This window comes from Camelus bactrianus, chromosome 11 (genome assembly GCF_048773025.1).
Source record: "Camelus bactrianus isolate YW-2024 breed Bactrian camel chromosome 11, ASM4877302v1, whole genome shotgun sequence".
NCBI classification, from domain to species: Eukaryota; Metazoa; Chordata; class Mammalia; order Artiodactyla; family Camelidae; genus Camelus; species Camelus bactrianus.
The window spans coordinates 14,368,243-14,392,335 of NC_133549.1; the positions used below are offsets into that span (position 1 = coordinate 14,368,243).

Here is a 24,093-nt window from a genome sequence, read left to right on the forward strand (position 1 = left end):
CTAAGTCCTCAGAATTCTGCCAGAACGTCGTGTACGTGAGGATCAATGACTGAGAAAGTCCGCTTCTGGGGTTGCACTGGGCAGGAGTTCACACCGAGCTTTTAGACTGGATCTGAAAGGAGTTTCTGTAACAGTGATGCCCTGTCATAAAGCAGAATGCAGGCTCTCCTATGACCTTACCTTTTTCTTCTTTTTTTTAGTTATCTGTTGCTATTTAACAATACTACCACAAGTTCAGTGTCTTTAAAGGACCTACATTTATTATCTCACAGTGTGTGTAGGTCTGGACCCTGGGCACAGTTTGACCAGGTCCTCTTTAAGGCTGCAGTCAAGGTCTTGACCAGGCCTGAGCTGTCATCAGCAGTCTCTCGCCTGGAGAACAAAACTTTTTTTTTCTTAAGGCCTTTTTTAGCGCGTTTTAGGTTCATAGCATGGACTTGACTTTAATGATATGCGGAGGGGCGGTGCAGGATCAACCTGCTGGACAGGGGAGAGGAGACCGACAGTCTGTGACCACAGGGAAAGTAAGACCCCACGTTCACTGGGGACAGGATGTGCAGCTTATCTCTGCTGAGATTTACTCTTTTACCAGCCAGTAAGTAGCCAGTCATGTGATGTAGGACTGCAGCTGCGTTAAAAATGTTTCCAAGCTTCTTCAAATAAGCATCATCCTGTGAAGCTGATAAAATTGATTATAGTTAAAAATACCAGAGAATCCATCGCAGTGACGTACTTTGTTTCCACAAACTCCGTTCCCAGAAGGAAAGGGAAGGAGGAGCTACTTTCCAAGGTGCAGACCCCCTCCCCCTCCCCACTTCGGCTAGGCCTTCTTTCCTTCTCCCCAGGGGAGAGAGCACACGTCCCTTCTTGTCCCACACGCGCACTCACCCACGTGGCTGCCCAGTGGCCCCTGTGGGCTGGCCTGGGAGCGCACACGGTAGCCTGACAGTGCCACGGCACCAAGCTGCCGTCAGACCTTTGGGAGCCTGCAGCATCTCCGAGTCTTCCCTGGCTCCGGTTAGCCTTCTGTAACAGAAACTTTGCTCCTAGTGAGTGTTGTCAATTGAATGACAATTACATAAATCAAGAGAAAGTACAGGATGTAGGAAAAAATGCAAATAAAACTCTGCCAATTCTGCTCCTCCCCCTCCTCCCGTTGTGCTTTGTTGTCACTGTTCAGCGTTCAGGCTCACCCTCAGAACTAGTAAACTAACCGCAGATGTAGCTAATTTCCCTTACCAGCTGTATCCCTCCCAGAGCGAGTCAGCCGGCACCACTCTGTGCTAGCCTCCGCCTGTGGTCTGGGGCCTTCCCCACCCTCCGATAGCATTGCCCCCATTTTTAATGATTTCATCTTCAGTGTTTTTTTTACCTCTTGGAAAGGGGTTGGTAAATTTTACTTCTCCCACGAGCACTTTCAAAAAAGGAAGATATGCCATTAAAATTTCAGCACACGGGAATTAGACGCCTAATAACAGAAGTAACTCATTTCTTTACAGTAATTTAATGCCAAACATAGGGAGAATTTAACCTCAGAAAAATTCAGGACTTATAAAATGAGTAAGGTGATGATAAATAAATTACAGTACATGTTGTTCAGTCATTAAAATAATGATGGCTACAAATACATAATATCTTAGGAAAATGATCATGTAAGAAATAAAATACATGTTCAAATGGCATCAATCTGGATTTTTTAAAAACCCTAAATTAGTATGTATAGAAAAATACTGGTAAGGAATAAACTTAATAGTCATTTCCTTTGGGTAGTGCATTACAGATTTTGTATTACTATTTTACGTGTTTCGCAAATTTTTTAAATAACAAAAATCTTGCTTTTATAATCCAAAAAATGTGTTTCAGAACAACCAATATTTGTTTGGTATGTTGATATGGAATCACTGAAATTTATAAATCCCTGATTTCTTAGCACTTTTAGTTAAATATAACTTCAGTGAGTAAAATAGGTAAAAAATAGGGTAAAATAGGTAATTTTAAAAAGCCCACCCAAACTGGCCCTGCTGCCTTGAGCAGACGAGCGTACCTCCGTACCCACGCTGAGCGCTGTGGTGAGCAGTTACCGGTGGTATTTTACGTGTGTGTAGCAGCCGTCGTGGGTCTGAGCTAACTTCTCCACCAGCAGAACCAGGCTGCTCCTGTTAGTTGTTTAGATTCTCTCGGGCACCAGGAATTATGTTTCGAGCATTCACTGTGCTTAAAGTCAGTGCGCTCGTGTCTACAAAGAAGAGTGCGGGGGGTCTCCGCACTCAGGAGTGTACCCGGCAGGGCGCAGTCTATGAGAATACTGTTCCAACAGCAAAGAACCGGCAAGTGCTGTGTGATTCGCAGTAAAGCAAGGCCACCTCGGGTGGGTATGGACGGGCCAGGGAGTCACAGGAGTCGGGACATGCAGAGTGGAGCTTAAGGACTGTGTAGGTCAGAGATTAAGAAAGGCGGATCTTGTCTGATGTCAGTAACAGCGTAAAGCGTAGAAGCCGGTGATTCAGGGGAAACCCGGGTTCTGTGGGCTCACCGTGGAACACTGATTGATAGTGACTGCCAGAATACAGTGTCTTAATATCTTTTTCCATTTTACTTTTTAAAAGTTTGTTTTCAACTTAATTCATTAGCTCTAAGACACCATGGAAGCTCTTTAGACAGAAGAGGGGGCCGGGCTGGCAGCAGGAATGGGTGATGGGGGTCGGAGGGCGCGGAGGCCACATGCGGTGCGGCTGCTGTCACCCACGCACTGCCTCGGGGGCGCTGCCCAGGGGTTTGTTCAGCTCAAGTCCTGAGAGCCTGCCGTGTGCAAGGCGCTGTCCCAGGTCTGCGGGTAAACACACACGCGGCAGCACGGTTCCTGACTTTGGTGGACTTGGACGGACAGCTGAGGGGACACATCTGTGTAGACTGACCATATGCCGCACTGCGATGAGTGTGGGGGGAGCGGACAAGTGCTGGGAGCGCAGTGCAGGTGCCCGCGCGGAGGGGCTGGGCGCGAGAAGCGCGGGGGAGTCAGCTCAACTGGGCGGTGAGCCCTGTCCAGACAGGAAGGAGGCAGCCAAGCCCGTGCTGACGCTTCAGTGCTGAGTGGCTGAAACAGTGCTGGTGTCACTGGCAAAGCCAGGAAACTTCGAAAGGACTCGCTTTGAGAAGAAGAGGTTACATTTGGCTCGAGAGGTATTTATGGGAGTGTAAGAACTGACAGGTCGTTCAGCTGGAGAGCTCCAGCAGGCAGTGGGAAGCAGGTGTTTGGTGTTGGTGGAGAGATCAGGGCAAGAAATGGCACATTTGGGGATGACCTGTGCCCGTCTAAGGCTCAGAGCTCTGAAAGCAGATGGAGCCAACGGAGAAGCCGAGGGAAGCAAAAAGCTTTCTGGGAACCAAAACTCGGAGAATCTTACTACTTTTGGAGGGCTTTCAGAAGTGGATCTTTGAAGAATTTAGAGAACGTTAATTGGAGAGGAAGGGGAAAGATTACTGTGAAACAGAATCCAGGGCTTCGGCTTCACAGATTTAAGTAGTTAGTGATGCCAAGTGTGGTAGAGAGCTCTCCAGGACGGAGGCTGGCAAAGCAGTGATTAGCTGTGGGGTCCAGAGGGTCTTGAGGACTTGGGAGAGCGTTTCAGCAGAGCAGTGAGGTGGAAGGCAAGCCCACAAGGCAAGGAGGCGCTGAGGAAACTGAAGATGTGTTATGAATTCTTCATGTTAGTCATGAAGGGAGAGAGGAAGGGATGATGGGGTTCTGGAAGATACTTTTAGAGAAACTGTGCACCAAGGCTGATAATAACCAAACCTTCTAGTCTGTACAGAAACTGCAGCTGAAAGGAGATGGCGCAGGAGGGAGACACAGTTTCTTCTGAGAGGACCTAGCTTTCTGTGTGTCTGCATTTCTCTCTGGTGGCACGTCTGCTGCTAATTAGGAACAGCTAGGTGTTGTAAGAAGTCATTTCCTCTGACAGATTCTCAGACATAAATGTGATCCAACAAAATGGGACACAGAGCAGTTCCGTTTTCTATCATCACAGAACATCCTAGGTCTAGATTAACTGGGTTAAAACATAATCCCAGTATTACAAATTCAGCATCATCTCAGAATGTTGCACCCTGGATGGTGAAGGGTGCCAATTAGTCAGAAGTAAAAGATGCTGCTTCAAACAGACAGGAGCCCAGGACTCCAGAGGGCACAGCTCCAAGATGGGCTGACTCCCTGTGGATGGAGACAGGGCCTTGCTGAGTTAACGTGCGTGCAGCTCGGTGGATGAGGGCCCCTGGAGAACCTGGCTTGTTTCATTGTCTTTGAGTGTTTAAATGATAGCAGAAAGATAAATATGCAGCTCGGAGGCTAATGTCTAATCTGATGTCTAACATCTACTCGAATAGATTATTGTTTTTTTTTTAAAAAAAAATAGCAGTGATAAGAGATTTCCCAAGACCTGGAATTCACTTAAGCACTTGCTGATGAATGTTTTCTTGGAGAAGCCATGCAGTGCCCTATATGACTGATTTTCATCCATAGATTATCTCCCACTGTTACTGAAGTGAGAGGTAATGGCCAGAGCTCACTGTAAGAGCGGTCAGCATCACAGATGTCACTGTCTCCTTGCTCCTGTGCTACTGCGAGCAGTTGCCGTCAGTTTTTTCCCACGGCCCAGCCCGTGTCCCCGGTCCTGAGTGTACACCTGCCCACTGCTGGGACTCGGTGAGCTTTGCAGGGGAGGGTGGGGCCATCGGGACGTGGCTGTCGTCACGGTGGGAAAACCGAGCTGAGCGTGGGCGCTGCTACACAAGTGGGTTGTCAGGGTTATTTAGCACTTGGGGGAGCTCTGACTGGAGTCCTGTGCACTCCAAGTGTTAGGAAGAGTGTGGGTAGCTGTGGGCCTGGTGTCAGTGGTGACGTGGGAGGTTGCCTGTCATGGGCCTGGCTGGGAGGGGCTTTTCTCAGCTTGGGTTGGGAGCGCTGAAGGAGCACCAGGAGTTAGAAAAGGCTTCTCAGAAGAAACATGTCCTAAGCTGGACCGGCAGGGGCGTGTAGAAGGGACTGGAGCAGGAAGTGAGGGGCATGTGTTCCTGAAAATAGGGCCCGACAAGGAACCTGCCAGACAGGCCTGGGGACGGACAGGACAGGACAGCAGCAGGTGGCGCCCAGGCTCTGGGTCCTGCCATGAGCAGCAGTGCCCGCCGGTGCCCTCCTGCTGATGCGGGACGCTGGGCACCGTACTGGGCACCATACTGGAAGTAGCCCGCTGGTGACCGCCAGGAAGGGCGCCAAGACCCAGGAACTCGCTGGTCGTCAGCTCCTGCATTAGCGCGAGAAGCCCTTTCATACCCCACCTGTAAGGGTTTCTCTGAGTCATCACTATCAGTTGTTTAAATTCTGTCTCTAGTTCGTGGTGTTCAGATTCACTGCATGCTCTGGTATATGTGAAACAGTGTGGTCAAGGTCAGTTCAAATGATAAGACATATGAAACCTTAAAAGTAACACTTTATGCCCAAAGCACTACACTTCTGTTGTAAAGTGCTGCCCATAACAACAACAAAAAGGGAATTCTAGAACTTCAGTGGTGCTTTGGGGCAGATAAAACTGAATTTTTTCTTATGGTTTTCTAGTAGTTATATTCTTGTGGGGTTCATATAGGTTGCTTTTATATTAATTAGCTTTGCTTTTGATTTTTTTTGGTTTCTTTACTTATAATATGTGCTTTTTTAACCATGTTTGTTAAAGATATGCACTCAGAGACTTTCTTTAATACCTTTACTCCACCTTCTGCTCAGAGAATTGATTCTTTCTGCGTGACATCATGTTGCTTTTTCCGGCTCATGTATCAGCTGTTTATTTTTCTTTTTTCTTTCTTCTTTTTTTTTTTTTTTGTTTTATTTTGTTTTAATTTAATTTCTCCCTGTCTTTTCTACCTTCCCTTCCCCTTTTCCCTTTTCTCTTTTGTTTTTCTTTTGTCTTCAGCCTATTCTGCAAACTTGGAGTTCTTGTCAGGCATAGGATTTCACTGTTTGGTAAGGAGCCCCTTGAACAAATACTAGCATGGCCATCACTTGGTTTTCTTTGCCATTTTTGCACCGTGTTGTGTGCTGCGATGTTGCATGGATGCACGTTTGCACGGCTGCATGCATGGTCGTTATGGGCCAGGATAAGGTCCTCAGGGTTGTCTGCAAGTAGCATTATCTGTGGTGAAATTGAAGACTGTAACTTTATACACTAATCCAAAGCACACTTGAAAATCAAAAGGTTATGTCATTAAAGAGCAAATGAATGAACGTGGCATCTTCCGCCATATTTTATTTCCGAGGGGAGGAGCAGAACGGGGCCCTGGAGTTTGGAGTGGCTGTTTCTGAGAGACTGAATGATGAGCTGTCACACATCAACAGGTTCTAACTGCACTCACTTCTTTTTAGTGCTCCTGACTGCAGACCTGATGTCGCCTATGCACCAGACACTGGAGCCTCAGGGTAGACAGGGAGGCCTGGGTTGGGCAAAAGCGGCTTTTCCAGCACCGTTCACCCCGAAGCCAGCTTTTGTTCATTTCTGAGAATTTGTGTAGCTCAAGTCCATGTTCCCAAACACCTGCTTTCAAACGGCCATCCGGGGCGGTCACGCACTCTCCACAGACCCTCCTTGCTCTGGGGCATTAAGACTTTAGAGCAATTGGCAGAATTTCTGTTTTACACATTCCTGCATCAGCGTTAATAAACTGCCAAGGCACATTTTAGCGCAGTGCTCTGTAGGTTCTGAGACAGTGTTGGGGTGACTTCAGTAAGAAAACATTCAGTGTATTGATAGAGATGCTGTAAATTCTAATCCACTCACAGGAAAAACTAAGGATTAAGTTGCTTCTGTGAAAGCCACAAGGGACAAACTGAGGAACAGGTTGATGTGCACAGTGTGCGTATGTGCACGTACGTGTACGTGTGCAAGTAGCTTTTAAGTTCTTTACAACATTACATTTTTTTGAGAAATGATAGTTTCTGGGTATGATTATTTAATGCTGTATTTGGTTTCTAATATATGATTACATATTAAGGTATGTTTCCCATAAATTGCCTGAATTTTTGCATTACTGTTTCAGTTTTCCTAACTTCATGTGGAAATTATCTTCAGGATGATTTCCAGTTGACTGGTTCTTGTTCGACTTCTCTTCAAAATAGGAAAATTTCTATGAAAACTGTTTGGACAGAACTTTCATGTACTTTTTAACCTTCTCATAAGGACAGTGGGTTCAAAAATTCGTTGTTTGTCTTCAGAGAGTGCTGTCTGCTTGTATCTGGCTCTGTTGGAGACCCCAGAATAATACTCTGTTGTGTGTCTCTAGCTTACATACTGTAACTTCTCAGTTCCCTATGTTATGTATCTAACTATAATTTCATTTTTTTAATTTTGAAATATTCTGTATATTGAGCAAAGTACACAGATCTTAAGGACAGCTGGATGACATGGCTTGATGAATTTTTACATGCATGTGCCCATTTTCTCAGGTCAAGACAGAACATTTTCAGCATCCCAGGAGCCTGCCTTGTGCCATTTGCAGTGTATGACCCTCTGCAGAGGAACTGTGTGCACACTGACCTACTGCTACTAACGTAGACTTCCATCACCCTGTATTCATCCTGCCTGGGGTTTAATCTCCTTTTTTCCCCTCCGACGATATTAAGGGTTCAGTAATTGAAGATAAATGCATAGTATAACTTGTCATACCGGTCAGAGGAGAACTGGGTTTTAACATTCTTTCCATCTCTCTGTGACTCTGATATTTCACTTAGGCACTGCATATTAAATCCCTTTGCCTTTAAATACTATTATTTTTGTTTTTAACAGGAATTTATTGGAGAGCTACTATGTGTCTTTGTCTCAAAAGCGTATTTTAATGCATTCTTTCTATTCTGGTGTCTTATTATTGTTTCAAATTTGCTTTGGCATTTGCCTGTAAAACTTTAAGAATTCTTTATTAATCGAACATACTGTAATACAGATTCATCAGAGCATTAGCATATTTAAGTCTTAAACATGTAAACTTCACATGTTACGGTTATAACTGGGCTTTAGACGTTCACATGATGCCCTGGATCAGAAAAAGCCCACTTGTAAGTCCTAGATCTGTAACTAAACCAGCTGAATGACTTGGACAAGGACTTAACTTCTCTGAACCTTTTAAAAAATTTTAAAATAGGTTAAAGTAACTACTAACTTTAGAGATCTGTTGAATGTGTCGAGTCTCATGGGAGGTGATGAATGCTGAAGTGCTATGTAAGCTGTAACCGCACAGCTTTCAAATCTGAGGTATTCCTGGTCTTGTTTGCAAGCTGTTATTTAGATAAGTCAGATGACATACCGACTGCACTAGGGGGCTTGGCTGTTTAAAGCACGACCACAGTGAAGCCTTCATGATGTAGCATTCCCAGACGGAAGCAGGAGTGGTACCGTTCAAGCACGTCCCTTCTGAGGGTCCAGTGCTGCCGCTGGGTGTTCCTAGCGGGGCCTGACAGCATGCATACCGCGGTCTTTTGTAGACAGGCATATTAATCTCTCATTTTCTCTTTCGTCCTACTTTTACGTTATATTTTTTTTCTATATTCTGGCAGACAGTTAACTGATGATTACATGTTTTTCCTGTACTTAGTTCAAAAAATTGCTCATGACCTAACCTAAGAATAAATTAAGACAGAAGTGAAGGTTGAGGTTAACAAAGAAATACTTGGGCTTCGTGTTGGTGAGCGAAAGTAACAGATACGGGAAGAGACCCACTGACCTTCCGCATGTCAGGAGGGTGGGGTCGCAGACAGGAGGAGCAGTGAAGTCAACGGGGGGGGGGGGGGGGGGGGCGGGCAGAATTCTTGTCCTGGGGGCAGTAATTGTGGTGAGCTGACGACCAGCAATGGAATGTTTATTCCAAGGTGGCTGTCAGATTGCAGTTGAATGTCCAAACCTCATCTCGAGTTCCAAGATTTTTTCCAATCTGTAAAGCAAGGATTCCCAAAACGTGGACTTCTATATTTGTATTTATCTTTTATCTACTTTATTTTCTATACATTGAAGCACACTAAGAACTAAAGAGATTAATTATGTTTTTATGCGTCATGAATTCCTTTTAAGGTGTTTGTTTAAATCGCTTCATTTTATATTGGAAAAAGGTGGGTTTTTTTAAATGAGGAAGGAGCCACATTCCTTAGAGAACAGTAGTTCTGGTGTCTCTATTAAAACATTTTATGGGAAAAAATAGTAAGGAAGATAGCGTCTGTGTTATATGTAAACGTCCCACTGAATTCTGAAATGTTTGCTGGTGATCGCAAGTCGGTGCATGCCTGTATTTTGGCAGGTCAGTTAGGACTGGATGACCCAGGCAGGTTGACGAAGGAGAAGGACATACCTTTTTCAGGGACACATTGTGAGCGACAAAATACTGCTTTTAATTCCACCACTTCCCCTGCCTTTGCTAGATGGAAATTCTAATTTTAAGGCAATCAGAGAATACTTAAGTCCTACTATTACAGCTTACTTAAGACTTTGTCACTTTTAGAGGAAGGAGAATCTGGTAACCAGAGCTCCAGCAGGAATAGCACAGGTGCATGTGTGTCAAGACCTCTTCAGGGCTGTATTTTCACATGTGTGAATGAATCTCCTGCCGTAATGACATTCAGGTTAGGCCCTCAGTCAATAAACATCTGTGTTTGCTGTGTGTGAGGCATCCTCTTAGGCTGTGAGGATGAAAAAACGAAGCTTTCTCTCCCTCTTCACCGCCACCACCGCAGGCTGATGCCCGGGTGTCTCCCACCTGCCCTCCTCCGAGAACGAACGCACTAACCCTTCTCCCCTCTCGGCTGTGCTCCAGGGCCATCCCCCCACCCCATCACCGCGTGGCTCCTGTGTGTCCAGTGACCTCCCCCTTCTGTAGAGCAAACGTGAGGACCCTTCACCTGGCCCGCTGGTGTCCCATCGCCTCCCACTACGTACCACGCATCCTCATTTCCCAGCATGCTCCCGTTTCCTCATTACACCTCAGCTTAAATGGCCTCTCTGCTTCTTGAGTGTGTCCTGTTCCTTCTTGTCTTTGCACGTGCTGCAATGGCTGCATGGAACGGGATCCCAGACCCGCCCCCCACCCCCGTCCTGCACGCCCAGCATGGAGCTCACTACTCATCCTTCAGATTTCAGCCTGGATGCTGCTGTCTTGGGAAGTCCATCCCTGACCTCCCTGGGGACACTCTTTCCTACTACTGTGATACGTCCTCATAGCTCTGCGTACCTGTCCTTCACCTCTCTGGTCAGGTCACCTGGTAACGTCTCTCTCTGGCACACAACTCTCAGCTCTTGGGCAGATTATTTTGTTATCCTCAGCACCTAGCAGGAAGTCTGGCGCACACACAGTGCTGTTCTGTAAATATCTGATGACTGAATGAATCAACCAACCAGGTCCTACCTTTAAGAAAAGATAGATAAGTCAGCAGATGTTTCCTACAGTGAGATAAGCTGTCAATTTGGGATTTTCTTACATTCAAGAAAAATGTAGTATCCACTTGTCTTACAATTTTGAGAATCACTTTTTTAAAATTCCTTAAGCAGTCCATGAAGACACTTAGGGCACTTCCATTGAAAAGGAAGTGACACATAATTAATGACTCTTCAAACAGAAAGATCCGTAAACTCTACCAACAGTGATGCTTTCAGTTTAAGGAACTATTGGAGGAGGCTGGCACAAACTAGCCATCATTTAAAGGCCTTTTCTACCTTCCTGTTTTCTGGTGAGTTGTTAATGTTAATTAGCAAGATGGTTAATTGTCCAGAGACTCCCCAGACTTACTGGAGAATGTCCACATTTGGTGACAGACTTGTAGGAACGTGGGGAATACAGCAAGCTTTTGGCAGCACAAGGAATGTAGTGTCCGTGTTCCTTTTGGTGACCTCAGTGTCCCCGGAGCTCAGCAGGTCCACACCGTTCGTGCGGACCGCTCCAGTGTTCGCTGCAGAACGTTGGACGAGACAAGTGTTAGCATGTGTTTAAATGAAGCAGTAGGTCTTGCTAAAATGCTTATTTTTCTCCAAGGTGAGTATGATTTGTTGTTGTTATTTAGAGAGTTGTGCTATTGTATGAGAGTTGGTAACGATGGTTTTAAAAACCCAGTGCTTGCTGTGTGTTGTTAGATTCAGGTGTGAGCTGTACCTGATTTTCATCCTGTACCTTTTATGTTTGCACACACACACTGATGCAAACACACAGGTCTTAAATAGGCACTCCTTAAGCATTTAGAGGAAGTAGCTTGAATCTTGAAAAAACCAAGTTGAAAGTATCAAACTTTTGGTTTTTATGCTACTCAGAGCAGTTAAGAAGTTACATATAGTAAAGAACATGGAAATACAGTCATCACTGTAAAATTTTACCATCTCTCTGCCCTCTGACAGGCCTTCCTGCTCTCGCTGACAGGGGACTGGTGTTTCGGTTGTGTGCTGTGGCTGGCCTCGAGAAGGGCTGTGTTCATAGTCCTATGCTGGTTTTCCCTCACTGCGTGCTGTGTCTCTTCAAGACTAGCCATCAGTTCAGGCTTTTACACGTGCCAAGAACACTGGTGCTTTTGCTTGGCCTACACATGAGAATGCTGAGGATTCAGTTAATACTTTCTCCGCACCCCTTAGGGTCCTTTCGCACCATTTTTACAGTGAGGTGCCTCCATTTGGAGCTGTCCTGTACCTGACCTGGGGTGTGCCGAGGTGTGCAGATGAATGAGCTCATGGGTGTGTGCCGTGAGCCTTCACAGAAGTCTCACACGCACCGGACACGTTTTCATCTGACCCACAGAACGTGTCTGGCCACCGATGCCCCTTCCTCTTGGTCTCACTCACCTCCCGCCGTCAGCCACGCACACTTCCCTGAGCGCCTGCTTGTACCAGGCACTCTCCGGGGTGCCGGGCTGCACCTCACGAGCTCCTACAAATGGAAGTTTAAACCACCCGCCTCCTTTGGGAAGAGGCCTGCGTAGGCCCAGTACAAAGTACAAGCGCCGGTCATCCATATGAAGGGACAGTGGCACTGTGAGTTTTTGGAGGAGTGTGGAGCCAGTCTCTCTGATTAGGTGCTGAACTCGGTTTCATGAGACTCGTTTGCACTCCTGTGTCCCCTGTTCCTCCTGGGCCTTTCCTCTTTCATTGTCTGTGCTGCATCCTCCTCAACTGTTCTACCTCCACACAGTGGAGACTCTGGGACCTTTCTGCCTCTGTGTTTATGCTCATGCTAGCTAATTTCATTCAGGTCCGTGATTTTTAAATTATCCGTATGCTTACAAAGCCCACATTTGTAGCTCTAACTCAGATCTCTTCTCTGCACTCTAGATTTTTCTCAGTTGTCTATGCCACGTCCCTGCCTGAATTAATAGGCCCACCACACTTAGCCTGTTGAAAGCACAAGACCCAGCCTCCCCTCCTTCCACGTTCTGGACCCCCCCTGGGCTCTCTCCACATCATTAAATCTACCAACATTCCCCTACCTGCTCACCCACGGCTCCTCATCCAAGCGGTCACAGAGTTATCCTAGTCTCCTCTCCCTCCCACCAACTTGCAACCCATAAGCAAAAACTTAACATATATTCTTAATTTCTTCACTGCTAACATCCTAACCCAAATTCACCACAATCCATCCATTCGTTCTAGACTCCTGCACTAGCTTCCACTCTCGCCCTTCCAGAATTGGGCACATTGGAATTACTCCTTTTAAAATATAAGTAAGTGCACATCCTGTTCAAAACCTAAGAATGTCCTCCTGCTGCACTCAAAAAAAAAAAAAAAAGAAAGAAAGAAAGAAAAAAAATCCAAAGCACTTGCTCTGGCTGCAAGGCTCTAGAAGCTGGTTCCCATCCTCTCCACCTCACACCCTCCTCCTTTCCCCCGAACCTACCCACGTCAGCCATCTAGCCGTCCTTGCCTGGAACGGCAGGTGCATTTTCTGCCCCAGAGCCTTTGCGCGTGCTGTTTCCACCGCCTGGGCCCTTCTCCCAGATGTACACGCGGTTTGCGCGTACGCTTCCTCGGGTCTCTGCCCAGATGTCACCTTCTTGGGGGGGGGGCCTCGTGACCACTCACCCTACTGTTCTGTCCAGTTGCTCTCATCCCTCTCCCTTGCTGTGTATATTTTTACTTTGACCTGATGTTATGTGACATATTGATTTCTGTTTTGCTTAATAGCTCATTGTCTGTATCCCCTATTAAAATGCAAGTACCCTGAGAACTCTGGGAGCTTAAGAGTGCCTGGTGTTTAACACGTGTGTATTGAGTGAATGAGCATATGAGTAATACTCCTAAAGGCTACAGGAGAAGCCCTTGCACTCCCACCAGCCAGTAGACAGGGACATAAATTTCACCTGGCTTCCTCTTCATTGTTACCAGAGGTTCTGAAATTTAAAGCGCAAGATTAAGGGACATGTGCTGAGAGAACTCAGAGTCTCGACAAGGAATGCCTTCATGTTCTTCTTTCCTGCATCGCATCACTGAACTGGTGTGCCCACGTTCTACGGCAGTCATTCGTTTCCCTGTGTACTTAATTCATTCACTTTAGGGTACTTTTGTGTGTAAAGAACACAACATGCTCAAGTGTTTTAAAAACTGACGTGCAAATCCTGGTTGTTAAGCTAAGGACTCAGGCAGTGGCTGTGTCTGAAACGCACAGGACGTATGGGATGAGACAGTCAGGGTGTCAGACCATTGTGAGTGGTCCAGTCACTCTGTTTCCTCAGAGTCATGTTTTGTTTTATTTTCTGTATCCTTATCGCAAAGTAAAATATGTGTGTTCGTTATATAATCCCATTTCTGTACTTCATGATAAACTGTGCCAATCGAAATGACTGAACTTCGTTTTATTTTTAAGAAGAGTCACCCCCGTTTCAAATACCTCAAAAAGGTAACATTTAGCTTCTTCAGCCTCTGATGCTTTTTACACAACAGTTTGGTGCTTCTTTTCCACCAAAGAGCAACGACATTCAGGCAGATTAGCTCATTTCAGTGCAGTTGAATTCAGGCAGATTAATTCATCCCAGTGCAGTTGATGCAATAAGGAAGCAGACCTGCTTGGGGTAATCAGTGGAATCACATTTACTAGATTTACAGCCCACCTCGTTTCGTGAAGGCTGTCACTGACCTGACAAGTTGTCGTGCAGTATGACTTAAAACTCAGACGAGCTGGTAGAGGGAGAGCTGGTAGCGGGGAGGGGGACACACCTGAAGAGCCCAGCCGGAACCCCCAAGCCTGGTGCAGCGCTGCGAGTGCTTGTTGGGCGTGTCAGCTGTTCGATGAGACGTGCTTTACTGCTTTCCTACTTACATTCGCATAACCACTTTTAAGCAGAGAAACTGCATGATTTCAAACCTGATTATCAAAAAACTTTTAAATTGAGTTATCATTATTGAGTTGTGTTATTGGCTAATTTTTGGAACACAAATATTAATAGAAAAAAACGTTGAGAAATTCTCAAGACAATTTATACAGCGTTTCGTTTCCTCTTTAGGAAATGATGCAACATCAATTGTCAACTGTCTTCATATTTTGGGTCAGACTTTGGATGCAAGGTAAATGACTGTATTTTTATTTAAATCAGTGAGTGTAATAATGATGTATAGGAATATTAAGAGTGCTTTGATTTTATTCTTTGGAATTAAAGATGTTGGTGTAGACAAAAAGTTTTTTGTAAATTAGTAGTACAATAACATTTTATTATTTTTATGGTCATTTGTAAATTGTTATTTAAATTTCAAGTAAGTTCTGTAATTGAGGGTTGAATTGGGACAATACTGTGTGGAATAAAAACGAGGAGCTCCACCTCTAGAGGTCCGCGTCCAGGCGTGGTCGTGCTCCGCGTCGGGAACAACGTTTAGCTTTACAGGAGACACGAGGGTTGTGTTCTGAGTTTCCAGATGAGAAAAGAGCAGTGTGAGGTCCCACAGTAGATGTGGAGGTAGACCAGTTTCCAGGTCTGGGCGCTTCCTGCTCTGCCGCCAGCATGGCCGGAAAGCCACACGCGAACCCCATTTGGTTAGCAAAGTTGTTTCAGCCTTTAAGCCACACATGTAACTCAGTTACTATAAGTAAAGGTTCCTGAAAGTCTTCTACAGAGAATATTCCATGGTGCTCTCGATGGTTGATTTTTGTGTTTAAAATTTCATTTGAGGTGTTTTATATGATAAATGAAGAAAGGGGATGCTATTACACTCCTCCATTTTCTGCCAGAAGTAGCGGCTTTAGCGCATCACCTCTGCACAGGCTCAGTCTCCAGAGGCTTGTATAGAAAAGACTTGATTGCTGCCCTTACATTGAAAAACATCTGTCATTTGGTGACTTGGTTTAGCCGACACTAAATGTTTCTTTCCCACCCGTTACCTCAGAAAGCATTCTGGTTTTGTTGGATTTGGGATTAGCTAAACTGGCTCAGGAGCTGTGTTTCGTTAGTTGTAAAATAGTCTCAGAATTTAAGACCACGGGTGGAACACATAAAGCATCAGGTCTGCCTTTTGCTCCGAGGTCCTAATTACATGGACTGGGAAGGCGTTTAGGAAAGGGTACGCGTTTGCAGTTATGTTGCTGTAAGCTCAAGTACACAGGAAAAATTTATTAGAAAGTGGGTTTTAAAAATCTGGTTGACTGAATACGGTCGTGGACGAATAAACGTCGTGTAGAAGCCGGGTTCGTTTGTATGTTGCTTGCCCCCCGCCAAGGCCCGCGTCCTCCCTTCGGTATTTGCGTCCTAGGACCGTGATGAAGACTGGCCTGGAGACTGTCAAGAGCGCGCTGCGGGCTTTCCTGGACAGCGCCGCCGAGGATCTGGAGAAGACGATGGAGAACCTCAAGCAGGGCCAGTTCACCCACACCCGAAACCAGCCCAAAGGCGTTACTCAGATTATCAATTATACCACGGTGGCGCTGCTGCCAATGCTGTCGTCCTTATTTGAGCATATTGGCCAGCATCAGTTCGGAGAAGATCTGATATGTATGTAAACCTTTTACTCAGAGTTTCATTATCTAAATAGTAGAGTCGGAAATTGTAACAGCGCATCTAGGTTGCTCAGGCACTGCTTTTACCTTCATGTGCTTTTTATTTGTTTTTGCAGAACTTCATAGGGTGACATTTGAGTTACAGGCATTTGAGTTACTGAGTCACGTGGGCTCAGAAGGGACCAGGAGGTAGTGGTTATGGACAGCCACCTCCACATTGTTGAAATACGAGTTCCAGATTTTACTATTTCTGTGGTGGCTCTTTCCATGGACATTTTCTAATGCAGTGTCACCATACGACCTGCAGCGTTAAGTGATTTCAGGTCATTTCTGAGTCGATGCAGATTGTTTCCACAAGCAACCCCACTGATAAGTATGAAGAGACACTCGAGACAAAATCTGTGTCTCAGTAACTGATCTCCTGGGATGGCTCGGACATCCTGTGTTTGCAGGGTTCTGTCTGTTTTCATGGGGGTCTCAATCAGCTGTTTGGGGCTGGGATTCTGTAGCTATTAAGAATGTTGGCAGGATGCCCAGGGTAGCTGGGAAAACCGGCAGGACCTGGTCTCCTGCGCTACTGCTGGTATGAACGCAGGAGAGGACACGAGCCCGTGCCGGGCAGTCATGTGCGTCTGGCCCGCACACGCTCAGTGTTGTAGGTCTCCCGGGCCAAGTGCCACTCTGTGTGAGCACCACTGCGTTACTCAGTGAGGGGCCCGACCCCGAGCGGCAGAACACTGACATTGGTGCTGACGCTCCTTGGTTCAGCCGTGGGAGCATTGCTCGCAGCCCCACGTGGACGTAGGGACAAATGTGGGGGACGAGGGAGGTTCCCCCACTCACATCATGCTGTGTCCTCCAGGGAGGGGTGGCCCAGCTGAATTAGAAATCCAAAGTTCTTAGGTTCCTTTGCCTGTTGAACATATTTTATTGGACCAAAGATCATCTATAAGGTTTATTTGATTTTCCAGCTTTAAAAAACTTCACTTACGCCTGGAATTTCAGGTCGTTTCAGAAATCATTGACATACCCCATTCTCCAGCATTACCGTTGTTGTTCATTAGAGACTTAAAGTAAAAGGCAGTCTTTATGTACCTTTGGAGCAGGAGTCAAAACTGTTTTTGGTCTTAGTTTTATTCTTGAAGAAATCCTTTATTCTTGTACCTGAAGAAAAATGATAAATCATTCCTGATAATATTCTGTCTGATACTCAGAGCACAGTTCTTTAGAATGCTTTCAGCTCCTGAAAGAAAAGAGTTTTGTTTGAGAAAAAGTTTTAAAATTTTATTTTATGCATGTTTGTTCTTGTATTGCTTTTTTCAAATATTAAAATGTTATTGTGCCTTTAATCTGGAATTTTGTCTTTAGCCTAAACTTTCTCAGGACAATGTACTGATAACAAGCTTATTTTTTTTTTTAAGTGAGATTCTCTTTTTCCTTAGTGGAAGATGTGCAGGTGTCATGCTATAGAATTCTGACTAGCTTGTATGCTTTGGGAACTAGCAAGAGTATTTATGTGGAAAGGTAAGATTTTAAAAGTTTGACTTCATATTAATAGTTATTTCAAGTGTTATGATTATTTATTTCAAGAGTCTTCACTTTATAACTTTTTACTTAGTCATAAACTAAAACAACCAGATTGACACATTGAGTTCCTTGGGAGTAATTAGTCTTTAAGTTAAATTTAAACTGATATGATAAAAACAAGTGCATTATGAAAAAAGGTGTAAATCAATAATGGTAAAGACCATAATTAACATAAAGTTTAGCCTTAGAGTGTTAATGAATTTTATGAAGGAATCTGCTAGTGCAGTTTCTGGTTATATATCAGAAATACGAAATAAACATGAATATAGGCAGCTGTTAAGACCCATTTAATTTCTGTCCTGTCCTCAAGGTCCAGAGGGAAGGATTAGCAGGATGAGGCGGTGTGGACAGGTCAGGTCGGGCAAAGTGCCCCCCCTTGACCTGGGCAACGGAGATCACTGGCAGCTTCAGTCAAAGATTTCTGTGGAAGGGAGAAGGGAAAGAGGGCTTTCAAACGCTAGGACAAATAACAAGACACGCTGGTGGGAGGCTGGTCAGTGAACTAAGCGAGTCGGAGGTTGTTCTGAGAGAAGAACATTCCGTAGGTGTAAATTCTCCCCCAGGTTAATCTCAATTATAATACAATTTCAAGTAGAAATTTGCTTTTTATTGAACTTGAAAAAATAATTCAAAAGTTCCTTTAAAAGAATAAATGCATGAGACTAGCCAATAAAATTTTGAGAGAAATAAGAGTAATAAAAGGGTAATCATGTGGTCTACCAAATATTAAAACTTCTAAAGAAGCAATAATTAAGAGTGACAGTTGCAAAAGGATAGGAAAGCAGATTAATGGGAAAAGGTAATTGGGTTCACTCTGAATATTTTTGAAGTTTTACCTGTGTTTTAGGTTAAACTCTGTTTTCTTATGATTTTCATGACTATAAAATATTTTATCTGAAGGACGTATTATGATTTATTGAAATGTGCCTTTATTTTTCACATATAGGCTCTTTTCTCTTTTTCACTTACATGAAGGATGCTAGATGTATGTTCATAGTTTTCTGTGTATTTTTATTTTGTTTCCTTTATGAGAATTTGGAAACCTAGGTTAAAGAGTATGCATATATTAAAGGATTTTGATACGAAATTGATTCAGTTTGCACTTCAGAGTTTTACAAGAGAATTCTCATTTCCTCACGTTTCTCATTTCTGATTATTATTCTTTTTTACTATTTATAAATTTAATAGTGAAAAATGAGATCCCACTTTTATTTTCAAATGCATTTCCCTAATTACCGGTTACTAGCGATTTTTGTGTCTTACTTTGCCATTTGTATTTATTTTATAAACTGCTTTTTCCTATCTTTTGCCCACTTTTCTATTAGTGCTGTTGTACTGATTAGTAATAACCATTATATTTGTCAACTATTAACCTTGCTTATCTCTCCTGTTTTTATGACTTTTAGCATTTTTGTTCCTTTATAGTGTTTATATGTAAAACATTATGTGCAGATTGTGGTTTATGACATGAGAATTTTGGGTTTTTATGTAATCAGATCTACCAGTTATTTCATATATGTTTCTTCCCCTTAGTTTCATAATTTTTTAAAAAGTTTATACTGCACCCTTAATTAATAACTAGAAATTCAAATATTTGTTCTCCCAGGTTTTCCATGCTTTCAGTTGTTTAGATTTACTTTTTAATCCTTTTGTTCATTCAGTAAATATTTATTAAGCGTCATATAACAGTGAACAGGTAGATCCCTGCTCTCACAGAGCTTGTGTCAAGTGGGAGAAACAAAACAAGCAGGCAAACTGATGAACACAATAGAGGCGAGTCCCTGTGAGAGTAAGAACCCAATGCAGAGAGTGACGAGGGGCGGCCAGGAGCGTGTCCTTTAGACTCAGCTTTCTCTGCTCAGCAGAAAAAGGCTCGAAGATAAGCCAGGCGTAGACTAGACATGCGTCTGAATTTCACGTTTCTCTCTGGGATTATGTAGAATTCAAATTCACTTTTTAAATCACCCACCATGTCTGATGTCACAATTTATTAAATATTTCTTTTATTCACTGATTTCAAATAAACTCTTCACCATATGCTACATATATTTGCTAGGTTATATGTCTAGAATTTCTGTTCTGTTCTATTACTTGATTTTTAAGTAATTGGAACAGTACCATGGAGCCTGAATTGTTGGTGTTTTATAACATTTCTGAGTATCTGGTAGTCAGATTCTTTCCCACCTCAGCAGTTGCCGTTTATTGTTGTTACTGCCTTGCTGGGGTATTTTTCTTGATAAGATTCGGATCATTCTGTTAGTTTCTAAGTGTATGTGTGTGTGTGTGTGTGTGTGTGTATATACATACATATATATATGTATGTATGTATATAATTAACTTTGCAATTATAAAGTGAGAGAGAATATAAAAATAAAAATTTGAAGATGAGTAAAAAGATTTGGAAAATATGACACTATACTAAAAAAAGTTATTTTAATACAAGTCATCTAAAAGAAAAATTAGTATTTCCAGAATACGAGCACAAATGATCCAAGTTAATCTGAGAATTCATAATTGAATTTGTATTTTAAAGTAAATTGTTAAATAATTCACATGAATTATTAATGAAGTAAAAGGACTAGTCCATTTGAATGTCAGGAAATAGATTAGCTTCTTTGGGATCATACATGAAACATTTTAGGCTACTAAGTTCTTGAGTTATTTCTCATTATTTTAAAACATTTATTGAACCTATACTGTGTACCAAAAACTTTGCAATTCTGTCTCCATATTTTTAGTTAAGGAAAGAAAAACTTGAAAAGAGTAAGCAACTTTCCTATAATGAGTAACACCAGTGTTAGGATGAAGATCAGGACTTGGGTCTGTCTGAATCTAAGCCTGGTCTTTGTAATTTACTAGATTATTTTTAGTAATGAGATTTTATTAGATGTTTATTAGATGTTTGAATAGAACTTTATTTTACTCATTGGCGTTCTGTGAAGGGCCATTTTCTCCTAGCTGGACAGGTATTTACTAGCTTTTAATTAAAATATTAGATAGTCAGACATTGTTTAAGTGTGTTTTTCTAGTGAGAAATTTAAAACTACCTAGAGAGTTATGTAATCTTTTCTTAATTAGAGCCATTTTATTGACTTTCAAATAAAATGTGTACAGTCATTTAAGGAGTTCTTAAACTGCTGAAATCACTCTCCTATTATTCTATATGTAATAAACACTTAATGTGCTCATAAAGCCTTGGATTAAGTAGATAACTAAGGGAGAGAGAGGATTTATATCAGGAGCAGGGGAGTAAATTGAGTAAATTGATCACAGTCTGATTCCCTAAGCACCTTCCTTCCCTTGAAAATGATAAATCAATTTTGAGTGTTATCAATAGTTTATAGCATTTGTCATATCTTAGTATTTCATAGCTGCCCTGAAGTTACTTATACAAGGTAACATTTCAGAAATGCTAATGTTTGCTTGTTAGTGTTAGTACTTTATTTTTAAATTTTTTATCAAAATCCATTTGTTCACATGGCAAGAATTCTTCCTTAGATCATCATATTAAAAAAGAAAGAAGACGGCACGTGAAATATCCAAGCTTGTGGGGGAGTTTACAGGTTTTTATTTGTTATTTTAGTATGTAATGTTTTTAGTTTCTTTTTAGCTGACAGATAATTTAGCTTTTTTTGGTGGTAGAGAACTTGCCATTGAAAGTGTATGATGTTTTGCAGTATAGAAATTGGGTTTAAAGGTTAGTTTTATCAGGAGCACTGTTATTGCCCTTTTAGGTGGAACTAGTCAATTTTCACGTAACTGCTTCAGTTATTCACTTAGAAGACTTAAAAAATACAAGCGTTTTCCACTTACAGGCAACGTTCTGCATTAGGAGAATGCCTGGCTGCCTTTGCTGGTGCGTTTCCTGTAGCCTTTTTGGAAACTCATCTGGACAAACACAACGTTTACTCAATCTACAATACGAAGTCTTCACGAGAGAGAGCAGGTAACGCAGAAGCACGTGCGGCATTTCGTATCTGAAGCTAAAATGTCATGACATTTGTTATTTGTTGTATTTTTTAATGGGCCATTTTTATTCATGATCTCCAATGCTGTTTGTTCTTAAGAGTTATTGTTTGGCATTTTTTGGAATGCAGAATGCTATTCCCATGGTGTTTCTGAAAGAAAATTAATTTCTTCTAAGTTAATGAGCCACAAATTAACACTCTCGATAGTAAGACAAAGTTATCAGCAGATACGGAAAAAATCAGTCATTCTGATTCCTGACTCAGTTGCCGTGTACAGGTGGTCAGCGAGCAGACAGCATTCTTGCTCATTGTATTTCTGGGTTTGTACCTGTCATTTTTCTTGGTTCACCTGCTGTGTCTACCTTACTGGGACAGCTTTATTCCAAGCATTTTTTCCTAGCGGTTTGGTCCCCTAAGTCTGATAAGTCTCTTGTATTTTAGTTGTTTTCCAAAAGCCCTAAAGAGCTCCCCAAACGTAGACAAGAAGTATTTGCTGTTCACAAACGCATTCCTCTCCGTTAATGAGATCGTTTCTTTGTGTAATTCATGTTTTTATGGGACCTACTGGTTACACTGATTTTATAGTGAGTTCTCTCAAGTAAAAACCTTTTAAAAACTCAAAAAAAAAGGTCACCATTGAATTAGCCTATTTTATGATTCTAATTTCATATAGCAGAGGAAGCTAAAGAAGAACATGCTGAGTATGACCTAGCGGTATTTTTCTATGTAAATTCCACAACGTATTTGTAAACGGGGAGACGCAACTGAGTTTGGATTATTAGTTATCTGTGTAAGCGCGTCTTACTGAGTTGTCTTACTAAGGATTTTTGATACGTTGTATTTTTGCCATGAGTCAAGAATGAAGCAGATTGTTCTTTCATTACAGTGAGGATATGCACAGAGCAGATCATTTACCTGCTTATGTTTCCATAGCAAATTTGCATAACAAAGCAAAGGGATTGAATTTAATGATTCTCTTTCACTCATTGTTTAGGCAAGTCATTCAACATATAACCACTTGTGACGTACACCCGTGGTGGATGGAAGGGACATGATACCGAGATGAATGAGATTTAAGTCTTTTCCTTGGGGAGTTTCTAGGTGATAAACACATGTGACAGAATTCAGGGTGATAAATAACATGTGACAAAATTCTGACAGAGGACACTGAGGACACAGAAAACGCAGTCAGAGCTGAGAGCACCTGGGAAGATTCAGAGTTGGCACAAGATGAGCCTTGAAGTTAGAAACACTGAGACTTGGGTCTTTTAGGAGAAACTTCAGGTACTTTGAGATGGAGATAGCTTTTAGGGGAAGAAAGAGAAAAGAGGAGGCAAGGATGGAAAAGCAAGATGAGACAAGGAAGGCCTTCTGTGTCGGGTCAAGAGTGGAGCCTGTACCAGTGCAGAAAGGGTCCTTTTATTGGCTTTGAAAAGGGGAGTACCAAAGTAGATTTGCATTTTAGAAATCCATCGTAGCCATGATGAATGAGCGAGCATCACCAATCAGAAGATGATTGTAGTGATTCAGAAGAGCTCTAATGGGGGCTAGGCCCCTCAAGTGGAGTGAGGAGATTGTGACAGATCTGAGAGGTAGAAGCATCTCCTGCAGGAGATGAAGGGACATCAGAGCCTAGAATTTCTCCCGGGTGTCTAGCCCAGGTGACTCACTGAATAATGTCCTCACCGAGGTCGTGGTGCCTGCTCAAAAGATAGATTGCAGAGGAAAGGCCAAGTTCAAATTCAGACCCATTGTATTGTAGTTGTTTTTGAGACATTCCTTATGAGACACAAAAAAACTGTAGGAAATAATGGCTTCAAGTTATTAGCTGATAGCAGAAGCCCATGGGAATGGCCAAAATGGCCTAGGCAAACACCGAAGCTGAAAAAAAGAGGTGAGGTAAGGGTGAGTCCCCTAGAAAACCCACATTTACAAGTTCAGCCAGAAGAAAAGAGTTGGTCAAGGAGAGAGGCTAAATTCAGAAGAGAGTCAGGAAAGACCATGCATTGAGGTGAAGGAAAAGGGGTTTTTAAGAAAAGGGAATTAGGTGAGTGATGAGAGGTCCCACTGTAACACTTAGTAAGATAGGACTGTGGAAGACTAAACTTGCTGGGTGGTGGAAGGCAGAGGCTGTCATTTCTGTGGCTGGGAGAGCACTTGGAAAGGTCAACAGTCTAGAGAGACTTGAGCTTTTGAAGTGGGGCAGGAAGGGGCTGAAAATCCAGGCCTGGGTGAGGCCGTGCTGTCGGGTTGGTTCTGTGTTGGGAGCACAGGTGGGACCATGAACAGGGACCTCAGGACTCCTTCCTCCGGAAAGGGGAGCGAGCTTGGCTGTGGACCAGAGGCGGGAGGCTTGTTGGCACGAGAGGCAGTTGGAGGAGGAGACTTTGGATACCCCGTTAGCTCTGAAGTAGAAGGGACGGCCGTCGGCTGGTCTTCAGGGGGTAGGGTGAGGACTTGGGGAAAAGGAGTTTGAAGTCGCTGCTGGGAGAAGAGGGAGAGGGATCCAGCTGCAGGCACGTCAGGTCTGGCGGAGCTTGGGTGCCCACGTGAGGCGTTG

At 43.2% G+C, this 24,093-nt stretch overlaps 1 protein-coding gene across 8 annotated transcripts in view; it reads left to right on the plus strand.

The window, feature by feature from the left end:
- Positions 1 to 24,093, plus strand: part of RYR2 (ryanodine receptor 2) — a 543,025-nt gene that overhangs the window by 423,591 nt on the left and 95,341 nt on the right. For 7 of the 8 annotated variants that reach the window (XM_074373272.1, XM_074373273.1, XM_074373274.1 and 4 more), the window contains 5 exons: positions 5,964 to 6,013; positions 14,498 to 14,558; positions 15,735 to 15,973; positions 17,421 to 17,502; positions 21,381 to 21,511. In XM_074373272.1, the coding sequence (XP_074229373.1) occupies positions 5,964 to 6,013; positions 14,498 to 14,558; positions 15,735 to 15,973; positions 17,421 to 17,502; positions 21,381 to 21,511 (563 nt within the window). The remainder of the gene's footprint in view (positions 1 to 5,963; positions 6,014 to 14,497; positions 14,559 to 15,734; positions 15,974 to 17,420; positions 17,503 to 21,380; positions 21,512 to 24,093) is intronic. The other variant, XM_074373278.1, reaches the window with a different exon arrangement.